Here is a 23,564-nt window from a genome sequence, read left to right on the forward strand (position 1 = left end):
TGAGGAAATATGTTCTAAAATTTTCCTTTTTCCTCCTAGCCTTTCCGTTGTGCACATTGCCACTATTCCTGCAATATATCTGGCTCCCTGAAGAGGCATTACAACAGAAAACATCCTAATGAAGAGTATGTCAATGTAGGTTCTGGGGAGCCTGCAGCAGAAGCCCTTATCCAACAAGGTACATCTTCACCATATAACACTTCTGGTTTGTTTTTTTTTTCTGAAGTAAACTTGCTGTGAAGGTAAACTTTTGTGCAGTGTGCATGTAGTTCATTGGGTGTTACATGAGAAATCATTACTACTTTTTAGTAATTTTTAAATGGCTACTTTTTACCCTTTTTCAAGTGTTCTTTGTTCTTGGTTTCTGAGGATGGTTTAACCAAAGTGTTGGCTGACCTTGCTGTGCTATTCATTGTTGCATAGATTTATCATTTTCACTTGTTTGTCTCCTTTTTTAAGTAAAGTATCACTGTCTGTTGAAATGAATGATAAATTTCTGTCATTCTACTGATAAATTCCTCTGACAATTTTGCAAGGTTGAACAAAAGGTAAGGTTGATCAAATGTAAGAAAAGAGACTGGAGAGTAAATGGCAGCAAATTATTCCCCCCACTAGAAAAATGGGGGGAAAAAAGAGAACGAGTAAAACCAGTTATAAATTGTTATGTTCAGAAACTTGTTCATGGACAAAGGAAGTGAAATTTATCTATGTAAGTAAAACTAAGACTTTAATGGAAATGTTAGTACTCTACTTCTGGCATAGATCTAATTATTTTTTAAAAATATATAATTACAATACTTATATATAGAACAAGTCTAAATGGTGGTATTATTGCAATTAAAATGGTAACACAATACTTCCTAGTTTCTACTCCTTTTTCTGGTGTTGTGATCACACTTCCACTGTTTCTCTGAGTCTTAAAATGGGTGATTTCCCTTTGGTATTGATGTTCATCTGGAGGTTTCTGTAAGTTTTCAGCATCTGAAGTTCTGCTCTGGGATGAGTATGATTTTCATCATGGTGGTTTCATCTTCCTCTCCCCTTCCAATTGGGGGCATTGTTACAAGTTTGCTTACACACATTTATCTGTTTCTTTTTCATTGGTCTGTAGCTGCAGCTTAAATTCAAATTTGCAGTTTATGGTCCCCTTCATGTGTGTTAAATACTATCTTTTGTTGTTCCTGGAAGCACCTCAAGTTTTGCACATTCTTCACTAATAATTTCTGAATTGTTTGTAGCTGTGGGTTCTTCAGGGCCAAGCTTTTGCCCCACTTCTTATCACCCCATGACTGCTCTCCTCTGTTCTTTTAATGGGTTGACCCTGGCTGGAGGCCAGGTGCCCACCAAAGCCTCCCTATCACTGCCCTCCTCAGCTGGACAGGGGAGAGAAAATACAGTGAAACAAGTGCTTCTGGGTTGTCACAAGGTGAGATATATCACTTACCAATTATTGTAACAGGTGAAACAGGCTCAACTTGGGGAAAATCAATTTATTATCAATCAAATCCAAGTAGGGAAATGAGAAATAAACTAAAATCCTAGATTGAGAGGAGACCTGTAGTACTGAGAGCAACCCTAAGGAAGATTTAGGGGTGTTGGTTGATTAAAAACTCAACATGACCGAGGAGTATGTACTTGCAGCCCAGAAAATTAACCATAATCTGGGTTGTATCAAAAGAAGTGTGGCCAGCAGGTCGAGGCAGGTGGTTCTCTCTTTCTGCTCTGCTCTGGTGAGACCCCATGTGGAGTACTGCATCCAGCTCTGGGGCCCTCAACATAAGAAGGAGGTCAACTGTTGGAGCGAGTCCAGAGCACCAGGAGGATGATCAGAGGCTGGAGCACCCCTCCTGTGAGGAAGACAGGCTGGGAGAGTTGGCATTATTCAGCCTGGAGAAGAGAGTCTGTGGGGAGACCTTATAGCAGGTTTCCACTACTTGAAGGGACCTACAGGAAAGATAGAGGGGGACCGTTTTCTAAGGCACAGAGTAGCAGGACAAAGGGTAAGAGTTAATGGAATATGTGTGGGAAGAGAAAATCAGATTATAGGAGATTTACCACTTATAGTAGCAGAAAAAAGTTATATTCCTGGCTGTTGGGTTTTTTTATAAATTTCATCCCAGCCTGTATCCTTCTGAAGAGATGGTCAGTGCCACTAGTTCCTTTGTTTCTGCTTGATACAGATGTCCCAAATTCTAACTCATCCTTTGCAGTGTCTGGGTGCTAGCAAAAGATTAGTAGACAAGTTATGTGATCCCCATAAGTAGTTTTGTTACTGCACACTGGGCAGGCAAATCAAAGCAAATCATTGACTCTGCACTCAAATACCTTTTTAGGTTCTTGTGCTTCGTGTGGGGGAATGTGGGGAAGAAGATGTGAAAGCCAAGTAAAATATTCAAATGTGTTTCAAATACCTTAATGCTTGGTAGAGTTTCTTGCTTTGTTTCTGATAATTCTAGAAAGTGTTTTCCCTGCTTTTTCAACAGAAATTTCCATCCTTTTTAAAGTATCTTTTGGGATCTTAAGAATGATTTAAAAAGTTTATCTTTGTCTATAAATTTCAGGGCAGGAAAGTATAGTAGAATTTTACGATTATTTTCACAGACAAAGTTATCAGCAAACTTGCAGTCATTTTAAAGAGGTAGTATTTGCTTGGTCAGTACTTAGAACCTCTGTTCTGAAGCCATGCTGGTGAAGAGCCATGCACTGTGGAGAGCTTTGTTTAACTTTCCAAGTATCTGAGCACTGCAAGAAATGATCTGTCCATAGCCATTCTTGAGAATAGGTATCAGAGATTGAATTCTTGTGCTAATATGAAATTAAGGATCATATTTATAATTTTTGAACAAATAAAGTCAAACATCTAATCATATGCTCATTAAACCTTCCTTGTCCTTTGAGAGCCAGATAAATGAACTTCTGAAAGTAATTCTTTTCCATTCAAACAAAAAAATAGTGAAGTTGCTGAGAATGAGGATGCAGGAGTAGGCTTACCATGAAGACATTAGTGGAGGTGACGGAGAATAGGCTTTGATATTTTCTGTGGTGGACATGCTTTGTCCAACACATTGGAGCATTGGGCAGTGATTAATGGGATGAAATTTAACAAGTCCAAATGCCAGATTCTGCAGCTAGGATGGAATAACACTGGGCACAAATAGAAATCAGTGGTGGCAGAGCAGCCCAGCAGAAAAGGATCTGGGGGTGCCGGTCAGCAGCAGGCTCAGCATGAGCTGGAGGTGTGCCCTGGCAGCCAGGAGAGCAACCCACATCCTGGGGTGTGTTGAGCACAGCATAACCAGCCAGCAAAAAGAAGGGATTGTCCCACTGTATTCAGCAGTGTTGCTTCCTAGAGAGGTGGTCAGTGTCCCAAACCTGCCAGTATTTAAGAGGCATTTGGACAAAGCCCTTAATAACATGCTTTAACTTTTGGTCAGGGATGAAGAGGTCAGGCAGTTGGACTAGATGATTGCTGTAGGTCCCTTCCAACTGATACAGTCTATTAAATTCTTCCCACCTCTGACTTTGCATCCTTCTTTCTCTTCCCTTTTTTACATGGCAGTTGTAGTTCCTGTGCTACCACTCGTGCTGTGCATGTTTCCATCACCTGCTGTGTGGAGTTTCAGATAAGTAAAGGATCTTCAAATCCATGTAGTACCAATGAAGTCAGGGCCTCTTACCAGGACTCTGCCCTGAAGAAAGCATTACTAGCAGGTGTGCTTTTCCCACATGCAACCTCCTTTGCCAGGTTCATTTCCTGCTATATGACTCACCATATGTGTCCTTACACATGGGCTTAAAATAAAACCAGAACACCTGCACATCTTACCATGCTCTAGAAACATCTACTTTTGTCAAATTTTTGTTATCTTATCGGGGAAAGAAAATATTCCTTTGTGGAAGGCTTGAGTTAATTATTATTAGCATTTGGAGTTTGTAAACATGAGTCCTGTTGAAGTTAATAAAACTTTTCCTGGTTTTAGAATCAGAAGATCCTCTGTATTTGGGTCACACAGCCCAAACAGATGACTGTGGATGTATTATGCAGTATGACAAGGTATATGTTCCTGAGCTTCTTGGGCCAGCAGTTGCAACTTGCTGCCTGAATAGTCTCTATCAAGTTTCAATTTACCATATTCATAGATCTGAAAAGCAATTTTGGAATATTATTCATGTATTCATATAAGGGAAGAAGACCCTTCAGACCTGATATTAAACAAGTCCTTTGAAATTAAAGGACTACAGACAAAAAGGAAAAGGCAGGAGAACCAGCAAACAAAAGGGTTTGGAAAAAAAGTGAGAAGGGAAACTAACAAAGATGAGCATCTAATAAAAAATGTCTGTGTCTATTCCTTTGTTTATATTCTCCTTGTTCTAAATTACACACCAAGCTCGGAGTGAATTGCCTCACACCTGCTCATCCTTTCTTCTCTACAGTCAACTGTGTTTTGACTACATTGCAGACATTGCAAATAATCTTAATTGGAAATAGTTATATGAACGTACACTATTGAACTTAAGATTCCTAGAATAAGTTTATAAATAAATGATTCATAAAAGAGGGAACATGCTCATTTGAGCAACTCCATCGCTGGGGATAGTCAGTGGTATTTAATTTCTGGGGTTCTGTTAGAAATAAGGGTCAGCCAGGATCAGAAAAATGCTCAGGTTTTGGGTTTTTTGGTTTGGGGTTTTGGGTTTTTTTTTTGGTTGGTTGGTTGGTTTGTTTAAATAGAAGGCTATGATCTGACATTTATTTTAGTATTTTAAAGGGATAAAGGAATATAAATACTGTAAGAATGTGATGCATTCTGCATAGGGGACAAGAGTATTATGTGTGCATTACCCTCTGTTATTTTTGTGAGATCCTGCCTACTTTTTCATTTGATAGCTACCTTGGTTTAGTTTCATTTGCTTTGTGCTGGGCAGGTCACATATTTTTTTTCCCAAAAATTGTTTCTTTTTTCTTTACTGATATTCCCTGCTATACATTGTTTTATTTTTGTATTATCTGCACTCTGTGAGAAATGGATTTTCTATTTGTGTTTGTGCAGCAAATGTCTGTAGTACATACATGATGATCCAGTTGTGGCCTCTGTGATTCTATTATACCACATGCTTTGTTTTAATAAAATCATAGTTGACTTACAGATATTTAGGCTAGTAAGTAAATTGTTAGGAAATCACATGTCTGTGTCATGATGGAGAAAAGGAAAATTGTGGAGCTTTATCATTTTTGTGTGCATTATTTTGTTGCAAACACCAGTTTTGGTATTGAAAGTTGGTAAGGTGTGTAATTCATTGACTTTCTCTGTATGTTACCCATTACTTTTTAACAATGGTCTATCAATTAATTTTCCTGAACTGTCATACCAAGTCACTGAATTGGAGTTGTCCATTAGCAGTTTAATTCTATGCTTCCATTATTTGTTCTTTAATTAAATTCATAATGACAAAAGGTACAGCTTTAATTAATCTGGTGTATTTTTATAATAGTTTTGATATCAAAGTAAATCACAAAAGTATCCTTTCACAGCAGCAGGTTTTTTGCTAGTACTACAGATTGGTGTGAAATTAATATTTAATTTCATTTTCTGTAACTGATAATATCTTTGTCCTGTCTGAACAAAGGTATGCTTTGGTGAATTTCTGAGTGTCCCTTAATAGGGAAACTATTTCAGTTTTGTCTAGAGATGGAGCATTGAGCATCTGCTGTAACAGTGAAGGTTGGTGAAGACTCACAATGGATTGAGAGCAAAGAGGGAAAATTGTATGGGAATAGTAAGTGTCAGTGAAAGACCCTAGTGACTGGGTGTAGTTACAGCCAGTTTTATCAAAATAAAAAGTTTCTTTCTTTTCACTTGGTAGAATGCCAGATGGTAGATTTCCATTGCTGCAAAACAGAACACTTTTTCTAATCACCTTATTCATAGCAGACTATGTGCAATGAAGACTTGGCTTATAACCAGCTTATGACAATGTATTTGAAGCATTTGAACATGATGGGTAAGAGTCGTCATTTGCCATGGTAATGTGGAGTCAGCCATCTGGTGGCATAGTTCCTAAAGAGTTGTGGTGCACTTCCCTTGCCATTAGATTTGTTACCAGGAGTTCTGGTCACCTCATGCAACGGTTTATCACATGCAGATTATTTTTGTTCTGCTTTAGTCAGTAAGGGGGAAAAAAAAAGAGAAATACTTATTTGCATAATTACAAGCAGCTGAGAGCTGCCATTTGACCTAATGACTTTCCTAAGAAAAAAAGAAGAGCTGTTTAATCTAGTGTAGAAAATTGGGTGCTTGTGATTTCATCATGCTCAGTGTTTTACCTGTGATGCTGCATGCTCAAACAGTAAACACTGTGCTGAATTCATGCAATGCATCATTTTGTACACAGACAAACTTAGGTTTACAGTTTTCTATGTTAGCATCAACAGTAGAAACTCTCAGTGAAAGCAAAGGTGGTTGGGTAACATTGTTACTAACACAATGACATTACATTGTTAACTCTTCCTAGTTTGCTTTAATAATGCTTTTGATAAGCTTGAAACTTGAGAAAACCAGAGCAGGTATCTTAAGAGAAAATTAATTTCTAAAAAAAGAACATTAAATTAAGCTACGACTGTATACATTACATATTAAGATCTCAATGTTTATAAGCACTTTAAAAAATCCCAGCACCTACTGGAAGTGTACAGTGCACTACTGTTTTTCATTGTGTCCTGAAGCCTGGCACATCAGGACTTTACAAGACAACAGGGAACTGATACTGAAAGTTGAAGCTCGTCAGAGACCCCATCCAGTAGATATTTGAATTATACACACGATTTCCATTTGAAACTGCAATGATACTTAGTGGAGTAGTGTCGTGTATCCCCCCTTCTGGGGTGATGGACGCTTTCTCCCAGTAGCTGCAACATCGCTCCATACGGGTTGGGAGTTGGACACATTTTTGTCAAGTCGTTTGACCAGTTTCTCTACCGCTGTGATCACAGAGAGAGAAACATTGTCCTGATATCTCCGGAGTTGGCAGGACACCTCATATACGGTATATGCATCACTCCAGTCCATTGTTGCCAGTGAATTGGTGTGCCCTGCTGGTGCACTTCGTACAACCTTACGCCACATATCTGGAGTGCATAGGACCTCATCAGGATCAGAGGGAAGCTGTGGGTTGTCCAGATCATAATAAATTACCTCCCATCCAGCTAATTCTCTCGGGTGCTGGATAACTGCCTCTATGTTGTTACACTTGGGTGATTGACATGTGATGTATTCCTTTATGGGATACCTTTCCCTCACACTTGACAGTAGTCGCCTCCAGAGGCTGAGGATTTCAGGCTTTTCCCCAATTGCCCTATCAATGCCTCCTTCTCTGGGTAGGGATGCCAACTGCTTGGCCTCCCTGCCATCTAATTCCAGACTACTGGCCCCGTGATCCCAGCATCGGAGCAACCAAGTGATGATGTGCTCACTTGGGTGGCGACTGAAATCTTTTCGAATCTCACGCAGCTCACTCAGGGACAGGGATCGTGTGACAACAACCTCATCCTGAGATGGTTGAGATGGCCCTGCCTTATCCCGGGATGGTTGAGATGGCCCTGCCTTATCCTGAGATGGTTTGGATGGCCCTGCTTCATCCTGACATTCATCAGATGGCCCCGCTTTATCCTGACATTCATCAGATGGCCCCGATTCAATTTCATCCTCATCCTTCACTACAGGAACAACTCTCTTTGTGTATTTCCTCTTTCGTACGGGAGCAACAGACACTGATGTGGGTTGATTTTTTGTTTTACCGGCAGTATCTGCTGTAGGGGCAGCAGTAGCTGCAGCATCGGTTGGACAGGTTGCAGTAGCCACAGTGCTAGTCACAGAAGTTACAGTGGCCTCAGTGTTAGTCCCAGTGGTTACAGTAGCTGCAGTCTCTGCTGGTCTGTTTTCCTTTCCTTCCTTTCCCTCTGACAGTGCTGCCTGCTATCAAACAGTGTTTGGTAAATAGTGGCCAGGGCCCAGCACAGTGCAGTAAGCTGTGCATCTCTGGGAAACTTACGGCAATTTCTTTTCAGATATGCAGTCACTTTATCAGGGTCCTGTAACTGTTCAGGGGTGAAACTCCAAAACATTGGGCGTGAGAATGTGCCTAGGTAGTTGCCCATACTCTGCCACGTACCCTGCCACTCGTGATTATCTGGCCTCGCAGAACACTCTTGAGTGGTATTCATAAACCTTTGCTTAATATTTAACAAAAGCTGAACTATGTGCACCAAACCTAAGAACAGCAAAATGCTAGTTTGAATATCCCAGGGGTATTGGAAATTTTCAAAAACTGTTACCAGAGCTGTTGTATGTAGCCCAAAGGAAGAGAAAGCAGCGTAGATATTTCTTTCTGTACTCCCACCGTACCAGCTGCCGTTATTAACTCCTCTCTGTCTAAAGAATGGACAGGGCAGCAAAATCTCATACAAGTACTGGCACATGTCCACAATCGTCGATATCAGTAAATACCAGAGCATCGTGACCAGAGACTGCTTAAACCAAAGTACTTATCACAACTTTGTCTTAATTACAATCAGGTCAGGGTCAGATCTACCGTTATCCCAACCTTTCGGGCCCCACGTTGGGCGCCAAAAAGACTGTCGTGGTTTCACCCCGTCTGAGAGCCGAGATCCACGCAGCTGCCTGCTCCTTAAAGGAAAAGAGCAGGGAAAAGGGAAGGGGGGGGTGTGAGAAGTAAGGGAAAGGAAAAGGAAGAGGAAGGGGCAAATAACCCCAAAACCAAGAAATAAGAGGCCCGTGGATTGGGATAAGGATAGTTTACTAAGATAACAGAAAGATACAATATAACAGTGCTAACAGGACTTTAGAGCAAAGATATATGAAGCTGTTGATACACAATGCAGTTTCTCACCAAACCACACAACTCAGGCCGTGCCACCAAGAGCCGTCCCAGAACCCGACCATCCCCCAAGAACCGTGTGTCCCGGAGCCGCCCCAGGCCTTCCTCCCGTCAGCCCCCGATATCCTGGGCAGGACGTAACTGGTGTGGAATACTCTCTTTGGCCAGTTGGGTCACCTGTCCTGGCTTCGCCCCTTCTTTCTCATGAAGAGCTGAGAAAGTCCTTGACTGTCTGACAGCAACTAGAAACATCAGGGTGTTATCAGCACTACTCCCATTTTAACTCTCAAACTCAGCATTCCATCCGCTGCTACAAATGAATTTAACTCCATCCTAACCAAAACCAGGACAAGTAGGCATAAAAAATAGTCTCTAGGGAAATTTATGGTTTGAAATAAAGGGGTATTTACAGGACAAAAGCATTAGTTCAGAATTATTTAAAACATATGCCAGGCTTTGCTTTTGGTGGACCTGAAACAGGACATCATTCATAGACACCCTCAGATGTGAAAGAAATTTCACTTAGAAAGTAGGATTAGTCTTCACTGGTGCTGCTAAACTTAATTTTTAACCAGAATCGTGACTCTGAGAGTGATTTGGCAGACTGAAACATACCCTGGGTTTGCCGTATTTTTTTGTGGACAAGCAAAAAAAATGTGGTAGGGTTGGTCTAACTTACTATGTTGTCATTCCTTGAGAAAACTTTTCACTTTCTATTGTACATGCCACTTCTGGCATGGCTTTTGTTAGCAAAGCAAGCACAAGTTCTCACTTGGTAGATAGGTTCTTATTTACTTTGCAGTTTATGTTCTGTTTATACTTTGGCTTATCTCCCTTAAAATCTAGCTCCTGAAAGGAAACCAATGCTTCTTATGTGGACCAGATTGTGGAAATGATGCTGTATCTCAGACTAATGCAAGGGCTTGTCTGTTCCTGCTCTTTCTTTCTAATTGGTCTGGGTTAGGGGTTCCCCAGGAAGGGAGGTGTAGGGCAGGGAAAGGTGGGAACACCATTCCTGCCACTTCACATGTTCAGAAGGGAGGCATGCAGGCACAGAAGCAGGATTGCTGTAGCTTCCCAGATACATAAGTTATCCCAGACTCCTTCCATTATAATTATGCAAAATTTTCCTTTATGCTTTGTGAGAGTTTACCTACTTTGTTACTTTTTTTCCATTTTTTCAATGTTGGACACATGGGTAGAGGAAACCCTTTTAAATTACAGTTATTTGTCTTGATTGAGATGGAGTGAAATTAAATGAGTCCTTACTGCTTTGAAAAATAATTGATATGAGAATATCTCAAGGAAAATGTTTGTGTTTCCTTATAGGTGGCATTAAGTGTCCTGTTTGCAGCTTTGTATATGGTACAAAATGGGAGTTCAACAGACATCTTAAAAACAAGCATGGAATGAAGCTAGTGGAACATGATGGGGAGACCAAGTGGGAGGTAAATCAAAGCTGCCATGGCTTTAGCCCTAAGATTTTAAAGAATTCTAGAGAGAAAATTAAGAATAAAAGTAAGAATCAGAATAAAATAAGAATGATAGAATATGAAGGGAAGATGGAGAGGTCCTTTTTACAAGGGTACGTAGGGATAGGATAAAGGGTACTGTTTTTTTGAACCGAGCGTAAATTTAGATGAGACATTAGGAAGAAATTCCTCACAATAAGACTGGTGAGACACTGGCACAGGTTTCCCAGAGAAGCTGTGGCTGCCCCCTCCTAACCAGTGTTCAAGGCCAGGTTGGATGAGGCTTTGGGCCTCATTCTTTGGGCCTCATTCTTTGGTCTAGTGGGAGGTGTCCCTGCCCATGGTAGGGATGTTGGAACTAGATGAACTTTAGGGGCCCTTCAAACCCAAACCACTCTGACTCTGTGGTTCTGTGATAAGGATAAGAATAAGAACAAGATTGAGAAGTATTTAAAACTGTGTTCTTGACTTTATATTAGATCAGGAGTTTATGTGATGTCACTGCCATTATGAATGCATACATTGCTATAGGTTGTGCTTGACAGCTTTAATATCTGGTAGGATTAACAACCTTATAAGTACTTATTTTTGCATTTTAGGGATCTAGTCCTCTCTTTGCAGCAGAAAGGGTGAAAGTTTTAGCAAACAAATGGAAAAACTTACTGCAAAATATTCGCTGGTGTTAACTGCAAGAATTGCAAAGTTGCAAACTTACATTGAATTAAAGAAAAAAGGTCCAGAAAAGGTTAGAATCTGGAAAATTCAATTTGTAAATTGATTGGCTGCTGAAAAATGGAACTTTTATACAAAGTAAGTTCTGTATTATTTGTTCTTCGTTTTCAGCTTCAATCCAAAGGATTTAGGAAATCACAATATCACTAAGATAAGACCTTTAAAAAAATAAGTTAGTCCTGAGACGATGGGTTAGAAAAAAACAACCACCCTGAATTTTCTTGGTTTGGGTTACAGTAAGGCAGCTACTTTGAGGGGGCTTACCATTAGAGCTTTCCTTTGCTATCATATGTGTTTTCAAATCAAAACTATTCCTCTTACAGAACAGATCTGACCAGATCTGTAGATGAAGAAGCTATGGGAAAATCACAGAGCTATCTGGACACTTTTGTTTAAAAAATTACTTTGTCAAGCTGAGTCTTTTCCATTTTTGAGTAGGCTTTTGGTGTCCAGTGAGATGAAAAAGCCAGAAGTCAACTACAGTTGGCTGACCCCCACAGTTTAATAACCATTCTGCTAAATTACAAGCAGTCTACCCCTTGTTACAAAACTGATGTCTGATTTGGAACAGTGTCCTGCAGTTCTTGTTCAAGAGCTTTTGAATATCCACAGTCAGAATGCCAAGTCCTTGAAAAATATCAAAATAGGTTCTATATGGTCAGTTATCCAAAGAAACATTTCAAAATGTGGCTCTTCAAAGTCTGGGTCCACATGGATTTCACAAATGATTCTCTGTACACTCCCCCAGTAGATGTCCAAACCTGAAAAAGTAAGAGGATGCAAGCATGTCTCTGCTGCTGAAGTAGTGGTAGAAGTCTAATCAGAACAAGAATACATCTTTAAAACTGGTCTTGAAAAAACATAGTAATGCAAAGGATAATTTTTCTAAACCAAAATGCCATTCTCAAGCCTCAGAGGCATTTTACCAGACCTACAAGGACACACATTCTAAATTAATACTACCCAAAAGGTCTTTACTAGACTCTGATACAATAGAAGTCTAGGGTTAGTTCTAAAATAACTGTGCAACAGCAATGAATTAAAGATAATTTAGCATGCTTAAACAACTTTTGAAGTAAAGCTTAGTAGAAAACTAGGGGATCATAACCCAACTCACAAGTAATGTTCTTGAATTCTGTATCACTCGGTATTTCTGTAAGTCTTGTTAAATTATTTGTTGTCCAAAATTCATTCATTTAATCTCAGAACTCTCATTGTTCTCTAAATTGCTAAAATGATGGTGAGATTATTCATGCTTTGACTGGGTTTTGTTTTCAAGTTAACTGCTGAAGTTTCTGAAGAAGCGTCCACTCAGTATCTTCATATCACAGAGGCTGGAGAAGATGTTCAAGGCACTCAGGCTGCTGTTGCTGCATTGCAGAACCTCAGATATACCTCTGAGAATGGTAAGTTACCTTTTTAGGTTGGAACACAAAATACATCTTTTTTCATAACTATCTAATTTTTCTGAGTATATTGGGCAATATATATGAAATGATTAAATATGATTGAATTGGTCATCCAGAACTTACTTCTGGGTGGCTACATTTTTCTTTGAGGATAAATAATGAGAAATGACCATTCTTCATGAATTTCTGTATCCCCAAGTCATTAATACTTATCACACTGTGTTTTGCACTTTATTATTAGGTGTGTGGAATTTCCTGCCTGTGTTATTAAATATATTGTGAAATCAGCTATCTTGGCAGAGTAGATGGTGTGTGTCTAATGGCAATTCTCTAGCTATTATTTTTCTCCCTGCTTAAGTCAGCCAGCCTGCAGAAGTGACACGGTGGAATAGCTCATTTACCACGTTCCCAAGACAGTACTAACAAACTTAATTTTGATGATACACAAAGCAAAGTAAGCTGTTCTGTATCAGACAGAGCAAGAACCAGAGTGGAATGAGATAATGATTGCTAAGTGGGAAATAACAAAAGCTGGAAGCAAAAAATGTTCTGATTTCAGAGAGTTATAACATTGGAAACTAGAGTAGGTGTTCATTCATCTTGAGTTTATATATGTAAATAAATGTGTTGGTTATCAGAAGATATCATTTTACAGTTGTTTACCATTGTCATGGTTGTATTTTTTAATACAGATCCATTTCAAACCCTCCCATTTTAAATGGACTTTCCAAACATGTTGCAATTAAGTTATGTTACTGACAATTTATATATATTTTGTTGTAATGACTGGGAATGCTGATTGAGTGAAAAACTCTTGAGAACTTTTCTTAAGCTTTTAAATATTTAAATTAAAATAAACATAATCATTGCATATGCTGTACATAACAGTTTTGGGTTTAAGCTATAATTTTCAAAGTAGAATGATTTCCTTTAATGCATCCAACTTTGGATACATTCCCTTTCATTACAAAAAGCAATAGTATCTTGTCTAAAGGTAGCTACATAGAGAAAAAATCGAAAGCAAGTGAAAGTATTTCAGTACTCAGATAAACTTGTTTCTCCTGTAGATGACAAAATACATCAGTTTCTGTTGGAAATTAAATTATCTGACCTAGATACCCAGTGCTGTATCGGCCTCAATTTGAAAGTCTGGGGTTAAGAGATTACCTTTGTTCTATTTACCGTCTCTTTCCTGCCTCTTTCCCAGCTTCATCAATGATTAGAGCAAATAAAAGGCAGCTTTAACATGCCCCTCAGAGTTTCTTTCCCTTTCTGACATATCTGTCATACTGACACTGGGCATTGGGGAATGGTGAGCCACAGAAAGGCAATTCATATTCCTGCATAACAAAAAACATTTTCCAGCTTCCAGATCTTCCCTTTTCATGCTTTGGGAGAACAGAGAACCGTGTGTGGTGGCTTTCTGTAAACTTGTTTATCCTTTGGCAGGGCTACACACATCAAGATTTTTTTTTAAAAGGATAAGCATGCTCTGATCCCATGCTTGTAAAATGGTAGGCATAAGCTCTCTGAAGCAATTAACTTCTCCCTTCAGCACATCAGTGATAGCAATACTTCTTTTAGGTTGAGGGATATTGCAGATGGCCAGACAGATGGTGAACACAGGTTTGTAATATACCAAATAACTGTTGCAGTTACAGGTACGGGGTTCAGGTTTTGTTTAAGCTGAATATCTGGCAAATGCACAAAGGGATTTTTAAAATCTTGCAGCTTCCTAATTTACAGTTACAGCTCTGAGTTGTACCTGGTGTTTGTTTATTCAGTGTGGTCTTTTAGATCTCGTTCAAATAGCCAGGGGGATGATCAGTGTGGTGTCACTTGTTGATTAATGCATTCCTCAGGCAAATAAGTTTTGTGAGTGTTTTCCTGACATAGACCTATTATTAAATTGTTGTGTTATTGAGCTATTTGAAATTTATAAACAGCACTGTGAGTCAGGGGTAAGACAAAAGGGAAAGAATGCGGTTAGATTCACATGCCCTTAGAGTTGTTTTACTGTAATGATCTTACAGTTACTGTCTTTCTGATAAGGTGAAAGGCTTGATCCAACAGCTGTAAACATCCTGCAGCAAATCATTGAGTTGGGTTCTGAAACCCATGATGCCACAGCAGTCGCTTCTGTAGTTACCATGGCACCTGGCACTGTGACAGTGGTAAAGCAGGTAAGAGCTCTTTTCTTCTCTAAAACACCTATTTGAATTTTCATGTATTTATTGTGAAATGGGTCTTATTTTTTAAGGGCTAAATTTTGAATGACTGTGTAAAACACATGAACATTTTTCCTAAACTGATGTTTTACTACATGTGGTGTGTATGTGTGTTTATGTGTCCACACACATACATGTTCATACATACAAAAATGTGAACATTTTTGCATGTGTGTAAAATACAAGTGAATAAATGCTCATATATATGTGTCTGTGAAAATGCAGCTTTTTTCTAGCAGGTGTTTTCAGAGGTTTTTTTAATAACATGCCTGCTGTCATCTAAAAGAAACAGAACATCTTTAACACAGCGCTCATCCAGAGACAGAAGAGCACAAAAGGGTGTTGCTTGTGTAGAACTGTGTGCTGCGTGACCACAGTGCTGTGGGAACATGCCCACTGTCATTAACCTGTGCAGTGCTGTCCTGTGGATGAAGCTTGACAGACTGTGGGATCCTTGGGAGACAAATGAACCTTCTCCTCAGTTTGAGTTCTAATGAGGGCTGCATCACAGATCTGCAGGCATGTAACAGAGATCTTCCTTACAGCAGTTGGTTTTGTAAGACAAAAGTCAGTGTGGCCAGCCACATTTGAGATAAATAAAGAACAATGAGCTGTTAGTTGGTTGAAAAGATCTGTTGGTAATTTTGTTGTTACCAGGGAAATTTTGCAAGACCAGAAGATATTGATCAATATGATTATAAATACATATATAAGATTGCCACTTCCTTTCAGGCTTTTACACAAATTCCTTTTCCAGAAAAATAGTGGATTTAACTGATAATTAAGCGACATAATCTGTGCTAAGCAATATAGTTCCTCTTAAAAAGAGGCACACCTTGTAAAATATTAGTAGAAATAACTTTAATGTATATATATTTTTCTTGAAGTTTGGAACTGCACAGTTTTTGCTAAAAACACTTGCAATGTACTTATTTTGCTATAACGCACTTTAGGAATTGAGAATTATAAGATACACAAAAACAGAAAGTAAAAGGAAATAATTTTCAATTTGGGGTGATTTTTGAGTGCAAACATCAAGACTTTTGGTCAGTATTTTTTCCTTACAGGTACCTGCTAGCTTTTTGCTGGCATTTTACATTTCTCCTCACCGTGTTCTCAAAGCTCCATTTGTACCTCTTTATTTTATCATATCTCTCCTCTTATCAGTTGGTCTCTTCTCTTGGTCTCTTCTCCCAAGTTACAAGCATGGGACAAGAGGAAATGGCCTCAGGTTGCACCAGGGGAAGTTTAAATTGAATATTGGGAAAAATTTCTTCTCTGAAAGGGCTGTCAATCATTGGAGGAGGCTGCCCAGGAAAGTGGTTGAGTCACCATCCCTGGAGGTATTTGAAATGTGTATGTCTGTCTGTGGTGCTTAAGGACAAGGTTTAGTGGGTGGACTTGACAGTGCTAGGTTAATGGTTGGACTTGATCTTAAAGGCCTTTTCCAACCTAAATGATTCTGTTGTTCTCATTTTTTTTAAATAGTGATTCTTCCTCCTTCAGGTAGTGATTCTTCCTCCTCCAATCTGATCAATGTTTGATTCATCTTAAAATCTATCATCTTCCTTGTTAGATCGTCTGGATCTGCTGATAGCTTTTTCTAACTAACAGTTTATATTCCAAACTATTTTTTCCTTACTTTTTAATCCCTATTTCTAACCTATTGAGTTTACAAGCAGTGAAGCATCGATCACTTCTTTTCCCCTATCCTTATATACAGCAATGAGTTTTACTGGTCTGATGTCAAACTATTACAAGCCCCATTCATGTATCAAATCATTTATTTAATTCTCAGAGCACAGGATCTCTTTGTCACTTTTCTTACCCTCCCCTTCCAGCTTTAGAGACTTGTTAAGATAAAATTTCTTTATTTCCCTTAACTTGGAAGTTGCACAGAAGCAAAACCAGTGAAGAATTTAAGTACATCTCAAGCTGAGTGATCTAGTGCTTACCTGTGTTTACACTGGACTTGCTAATACCTTACTATGATTCTCAAAGCACTGTTCCTCTATTAATAAGTTTCTTGTATGTACTGAAATGCCTATGCAATTCTCTGTCTGGTAGCCTCAGTGACTTTCCACTTTGCCTGTGCAGAAGTGTGCAGGTCTGTAATTTCCCAGGGGAAGACCAGGAGGCAGTACACCGACTGACAGCTGACTGACTGGTTACCTTTAGTGGGCTTTATAGAAGTAGAGCAAGGACCAACAGAGGTCTGTAGATGATGATTGTGCCAATGATGATTGTTTCTCAATTTTTTCTCTTAATTTTGCTCTTTTTTTCTCCTTAAGTTTTCTGTATAAATCAAAATCTGTTTGATCTGTTATATAGTTTTAGTTTCCAGTTTTTACTGGTTGCTGAATTACAGCCACACCTATTTTAATTTGAGGGAAAGAAGTCTTTAAATATTCTTAACGTGACTGTAATCCTCCTACTCAGCATTGTCAGTTTTTCTTTTTTTCCTTCAATACTGACTTGCTTTTTGTGGGATATCATTCATTTGTACCTACGACTTTGTCAGGTTTTAATTACTCTGAGCTCCTTATTGTTAACCTTGAAGTGATCTTAAGACATGTTCATATTTCACTTTCCTACTGGTAAATTTATTCCACACTTTCTTCTGTGACCTTCAGCTTCTTTTGTGGATTGTGAGACAAAAAATTCATTCAGGGTGTCAGCAATATATCAGCATCATCTGTCACTGAATTTCCACTCTTGTTCTTTAATGGTCTCACCGAGTCCTTGTTTAGCAGCTTGGTTCCATTTTTTTCCTTAATGACATTTATTGTGGTTGTTCTGATATTTTTGCTGTTATGTTGTTTTTTTTCCTTTTCTCTAAGGACATACATTATCCATTTTTTTCATCAGTTCTTACCTTCAGTTCTTATTTTTAGCTAGCCCTTGAAAGTTGTTTTCATGTTTCTGTATTTGCTCCAAGAAATTTCTTCTGAATTCTAAATTATTAGAACATTTAGAAGTATTTTTTGTGGTAGAAGCTACACTATATCATTGCTATATTTGACTCCCATTTCCTGCCTGGAATTTTGTCCCATAGCTGTCCTCTTCCTTACTTTTCACCCAATAAAATGCCATTTACACTTGATCCTTAAAATTATGTGTGAATCCAGATTATCTATCAGTAATGCTTCTCAGACAACTTTGGTGTGCAGTACTTGTAGTGTTTGAGGTTGATGCAAAACTTTTGCCTGCAGAAACAAACTGTCTTTATCCATAAATCCTTTCTAGTATTGCAGGATGTCCAGTGTATTAGCTAGATATCACTGATATGTTTTTAAAATTGTTTTCTGCGAAGTCACAAAATGAAAGGGATACTGTGTTTGAGACTTTCTATTAAATTATTGTCCTGGGTTTTGTCTAGTCTTACTGCAAGTATCTTAAATCATGAGTTCACATTATGATGGAGGTGAATTCAAGATCAGATTGGCTGTTCGAAGTCCCCCAGCTCCTGAATTGGGTGTTGAGAAGATAAAAAACTTCAGTTCTGACTTTGAAAACTTCATATTTTTTATTCATAGGAATTATTTTATAAAAGAAAACATTTTGACAACATGGCAAGAACTAATCCCAGCCTGAATTGTGATTTAGTTTATGATTATAAACCCAAAAATAATACAGAGTTAGCTCTGTTTAGCTTGATTTAGGATTGGAAAATAGGAGTTGTTGTTGGCTGTGATAGTGTCATGTATGAGGCCTTTCGAAGGTTGTGTCTAGAGCCTGAAATTTCAGCTCATTCTTGCCTGAGATTCAGTATACTGATCTGTTAGCAAAGTTAAACCTTTTCCTGGTATCTAATTTGGGAGAAGTCTTACTGTGTGACAAAGTCCACAGCGAAGCTTTAATTACAGCATGGCAGGAGTGTATCTTTGTCACTTTGAGTCCTTTTCTGATACTAGGTAATGAAAAGGAAAACAAAAAAACCCAAACCAAAAATAGAAGGAAAAGAAACCCCAAATAACCCAACTGATGCAAATGGAAAGCAAATGCTCACCACCCACAAAGTGATGCCTGCTCAGTCCCAAGCAGTGATCACCACCCCCTGGAAAACTCCCCCAAGTTTTTATGCTGAGCAAGGTGTCATATGGTATGGAATATCCCTTTGGCCAGTCTGGGTCACCTGTCCTGGCTGTGTCCCCTCCCAACTTCTTTTGCACCCCAGCCTACATCCTGGCAGGGCACAAGAAGCTGAAAAGTCCTTAACTTAATATAAGCTCTGCTCAGCAACAACTAAAAGCTTCAGTGCGTTACAACATTATTCTCATCCTAAATACAAAACAGAGCACCATACCTGCTACTAGGAAAAAACCTAACTCTATCCCAGCTGAAACTAGAACACCGTAGAGTGGAGATGGATTCATTTGCTTTTTTGTTTGTTATGCTAGCAGAGGCTGTTCAGTCCATTATTTGTGTAGCTGGACTGTTTTCCTAGCTCAAATGCTGAATATAAAGACAAATTGCGGGACAAGGAGTCATCCCAATATCTCAACCACCCTTGATTTACAGTATCTGCAGGTCTGTCTTCAAAGACTTGTTTTTCACACAATATATCTGTATGTAGATTAAAAAAGAGAGAGAGACTTTAACTACAAAAGTATTGATGTATCGTTCTTTCTTTCAGTTAGCATATATCAAATATCCTGAAGAAGTTTGTTCAAAAGTTAAACATTGGTTTGATTTAAATACTGAGCTGCTTGTGAAGAAACATTTCTCTGAGAAATAAGCACTTCTGTTACTTTATTTTTTGCAGAGGAGACTGTTTCAGTATGTAGTGTCTGTAAATTATTCTCCAGCAAGACAAGATTCAAAGTGCATTTTCTTGCTTTCACAATATGAGCATTCTTGAAAAATTATTTCCTGAATCCCTCACTGCATTCACTGGAACATCAGAAGAGTTGCCCCTTCTTAACCTGTGTGCATCAGCTCTAGTTTTTGTTACAGTTCTTGGTCATGATTTCCAGTCAGTGCTTGTTAGGAGGGATATGCAATGGATTCCTAGTCTCAACCAAACTTTTAAATCAGTGTGCAATATTAGCCCATTAAATTTGTGTTGTAGTTTTGCTCGGCTGGGGTTGGAGGGGTGGGGAGGGCTGCAGGGGTGGCTTTTGCCCCCCTCCCAGCTAAGAAGGAAATCACCTGCCAAGTAATACACAGACATTTGACTTGCATTGTATTTGCAGAATTACATTACCACTCTAGACAGTCTTCTCCTGTCTCAAGTAAAGATTGCATCTACCCTCTTAAAGTTTTCCTGTTGCTCTAGATTCATCACTTCAAGCTCAGTCTGAAGATAAATCATTTATCATTATTATTTTTCACTAAGATGACTGCATGAGACTTTCTTCACAACTGTTCATTGGTAGTCCACTTCTTCAACCCAATGGGTTGTACATTAATCTTCCATTATTCAAGCCAGAAACTTGGTGTCCTCTTGAGGTAGGATTCTTTGGCCTTGCAAGCTAAACTGTACTGACTTGTACAGTACAAAAGAGACTTTTGTATGGTCTCTTATTTCAGCCACTTAGCTAAGATGGCTGTCGAAGCCATAATTATTTTATGCTACAATTAACTCTGCTGGTCTTTTTTCTGACATTCACAGATTGTTTTGCCTCCTTTGTATTTTTTCAGAAAAAAATCAAAGACTACCTTCTTGAGCCCCTCGTGACATCATCCTCTCTTATTCTCTTCACTTGATGTTCCTTTTTTGCCACATCAAACAAAACCTTGTTTTCATTTCCAAGGTTTTTTCCTCCTTTCTGACTTAGTGTCCCATTTCTCAGTTACTCTAAAGGCTTTGACTCCTACCTTTGCTCAGTCCATGAGAGATCTAATTCCTCTCTGTAACTACCTGAAAGGAAGTTGTGGGGAGGAGGGGGCTGACCTTTTCTCCCTAGTGAGAAGTGATAAGACAAGAGGAAATGGTGACAAGTTACGCCAGGGGAAGTTTAGATTGGGTATTTGGAAAAGCTGCTTACCAGAGAGGGTTGTTAGACATTGGACCAGGCTGCTCAGGGAAGTGCTGGAGTCTCCGTACATGGGGGTATTTAAAAGAGGGTTAGATCTGGTGCTAAGGGACATAGTTTAGTGGTGGTTTTGCCAGGGTAGAGTAATGGTCGGACTTGATGATCTAAACAGTCCCTTCCAAACAAGACAACTCTACGATTCTATGATACTAATGCCTGTCAAACAAAACTCTTAGTCCCATTTATATTGTACTCTCCCACCTCCCTTTTCCTGTGTCTTCCTACTGTCACTTGATTTATATTGAAATTATTGGGGCTTTGGGGCATCAAATACTTCCTGAATGTAGCATACCTGATACGGTCCATGTCCCGGTCCAAGGCACCATGCTAACGTTAACAATAAGGAGCTGTAATTCGCTGCTGAATTATTTCCCTTTTTTCCCCCATTCAGAAGAGACAGGTTTAGGTTTTACTCAATTCCTGGAAAGCATAGTAACCTATTCTCAACTTAGACTTCTATATAATTTGCTCTGATGAGTAAGCATATCAAATGTTTCAATAACTACGCTGATCTTTATCAAGCTTAAACAAACACTGAATTTCCATGCATTTCACCCTTTATTTTAGTTCCTTTCATCCTTTTATTCTGTGATCTCTTCAGTCTCCAGTAAAATCCTACCATGGTAACAGTCACTTTTCTTCAAAGTGATAGCAGTAGCAATGCACAGCAAAGATTGCACATCAGCTTGAAGGTGATCACAGAGCAGAACTGTATAGTGTAACACCTCTTCAGAAATAGCTGTCTAATAATATTAGCATGGCTGTTGTGTCAAAGGCTACTCCACATTGTACTTTGGCAACACACCTAACATTTAATTCTGGTTCTGATTTGTACCTACATGATGCTGGGTGCTAGTGTTCATCTAGAAAATTTCCCAATACGTGTTGTTATATATATCGATTGATTGTCAAGTTTGTGGTGCTTTAGGACATGGAGCAATTTGATGCTTAACATGACAGTACCAGCAAAGGAAAACTTTTAACTGGGACAGATGGCCCTGTTTTCTCAGCCTCTGCAGTATTCCTGTCACCTGCATGGCATGCAGATAAAATCTGATATCAAGATTGCTGTCCTGTCTAGAGCTCCCGAAATGATGACAATGCTGCCATACTTCCTCAGAAGGAAGTCTGGTCATCCAGCATTTTGCCAGATGGCTGAAGTTGCCAGTGACAGTCTGTCAGGATATATTCATTCAGCCAATTGCCTAAACATTTTTTTTAAAACCTACATCACCAGTATGAAGATTTGTTGGACACCTTGCATTGTTTACTTTATGCAAAGCAAGTCTTTCATATTTAAGTCTCTTATTATTATGAAACTGTTGTAAAGCAGATTGGTTTGTAGCTCATTATAGAGGTTCATATGATCAAATTATGGTATTTTCTCCATGTGTCTGTGTTTTTCATGCAATATATCTACATGTAAAGTAGAACCAGGAGAGAGAGAGTTCAAATTATTCAAATGTCACTGAACAAAATGATAGAGACAATCCTGTAGGCACCAATGTAAGCTGGAAAATCATATACCCAGGTGTTCTCTGTGATCTAGAATGCTTATCTTCACTTTTCTGTAGATATTTTGTGTATTTTCTTCCTGTGGTGTCTCATGAAATAAATAGCACTGTCCGTAACCCAGTATAAAGTTTTGAAATCCTGCAAGATCTCTGTGATTAACTTGTCTTCTTTGTGGTAAACTGAAAGGCAGTATTCAATCTGAAATCCAAAGGAGACATTCTGTACAGGATTTTGGTTCAAGCCCAGCAAGACTGTCTTAAACACTGTGGACATGCAACTACTCCTGACTTCAAAGAAAATTGAGGATATTCATTATTTCTTAGGATGAGCTTTAGAATATGAAAGTGGCCCTAGCACCTTACTGTGAATATTATTTTTTACACTTTCTCAGGGAAGAAATATTTTCCTGAGTGGCTTGAATTAATTTCTCTCAAATTAGAAAAGATTTGCTTGTTTTGAGAGGAATAGATTCCTCTAAGAGACAGCCATTTTTGATGTCACTTATATGTGTTTGGATGGTCCTCAGATATTTAAATTAAGAACATTTATAATTTAGAAATGTTGAGCTACTTATGAAGACATGGGGGCAAAAGTCCCATTGGCTTTTGTGAGAGACACATTTAGCTAGTAAAGAATATTTATGCAGGTACTGAATCGATTTAATATGCCAGCTGTGTGTGGCTTCAGCTTCTTGCTGTCATTCTTTAGTGAGGGATAAGCAGCCAGATGCTTTTCAGCTGGCTCTTAAACAGAAAAGAGGTCTTGGATGCTACTCTTCAAAAGATTTCAGATGCCAATAAAAAGAATTGAGTGCAGTGACTTCATTCATTCTGATGGCAGCTGTCCCACTGTTTCATCAATTTGAGGGATGTAAATTAATGTTTTGAGATTATTCCCTGTGGAACAATCCAATAGCAACCAAGCAAAAGCATGTAAACATTGAACTGATTTGAAATGTAAATATCTAAATCGAGTGGGTTGACCGTGGCTGGATGCCAGGTGCCCACCAAAGCTGCTCTGACACTCCCCCCCTCAGCTGAACAGGGGAGAGGAAATAAAACAAAAGGCTCGTGGGTCAGGAGAAGCACAGGGAGAGCTCACTCACTAATTACTGTCATGGGCAAAACAGACTCAACTTGGGAAAATTAATTCTTCCCATGCTCAACTTCACTCCTCATTTTCTCTACCTCGTGTCCCACAGCTGCACAGGGGGGAAGAGAACGGTGTTTGTGGTCAGTTCATCACACATTGTCTCTGCTGCTCCTGCCTCCTCAG

General features: G+C 38.9%; 1 protein-coding gene across 1 annotated transcript in view; it reads left to right on the forward strand.

The window, feature by feature from the left end:
• Positions 1–23,564, forward strand: part of ZFAT (zinc finger and AT-hook domain containing) — a gene marked incomplete at its 3' end in the record, with an annotated part of 86,378 nt that overhangs the window by 56,963 nt on the left and 5,851 nt on the right. The window contains exons 11-14 of the mRNA XM_084260419.1: positions 40–178; positions 10,225–10,343; positions 12,379–12,505; positions 14,561–14,691. Of these exons, the coding sequence (XP_084116545.1) occupies positions 40–178; positions 10,225–10,343; positions 12,379–12,505; positions 14,561–14,691 (516 nt within the window). The remainder of the gene's footprint in view (positions 1–39; positions 179–10,224; positions 10,344–12,378; positions 12,506–14,560; positions 14,692–23,564) is intronic.

The sequence above is a fragment of the Gallinula chloropus genome (genome assembly GCF_964237585.1).
Source record: "Gallinula chloropus genome assembly, chromosome: 2".
In the NCBI taxonomy this organism is placed as follows: domain Eukaryota; kingdom Metazoa; phylum Chordata; class Aves; order Gruiformes; family Rallidae; genus Gallinula; species Gallinula chloropus.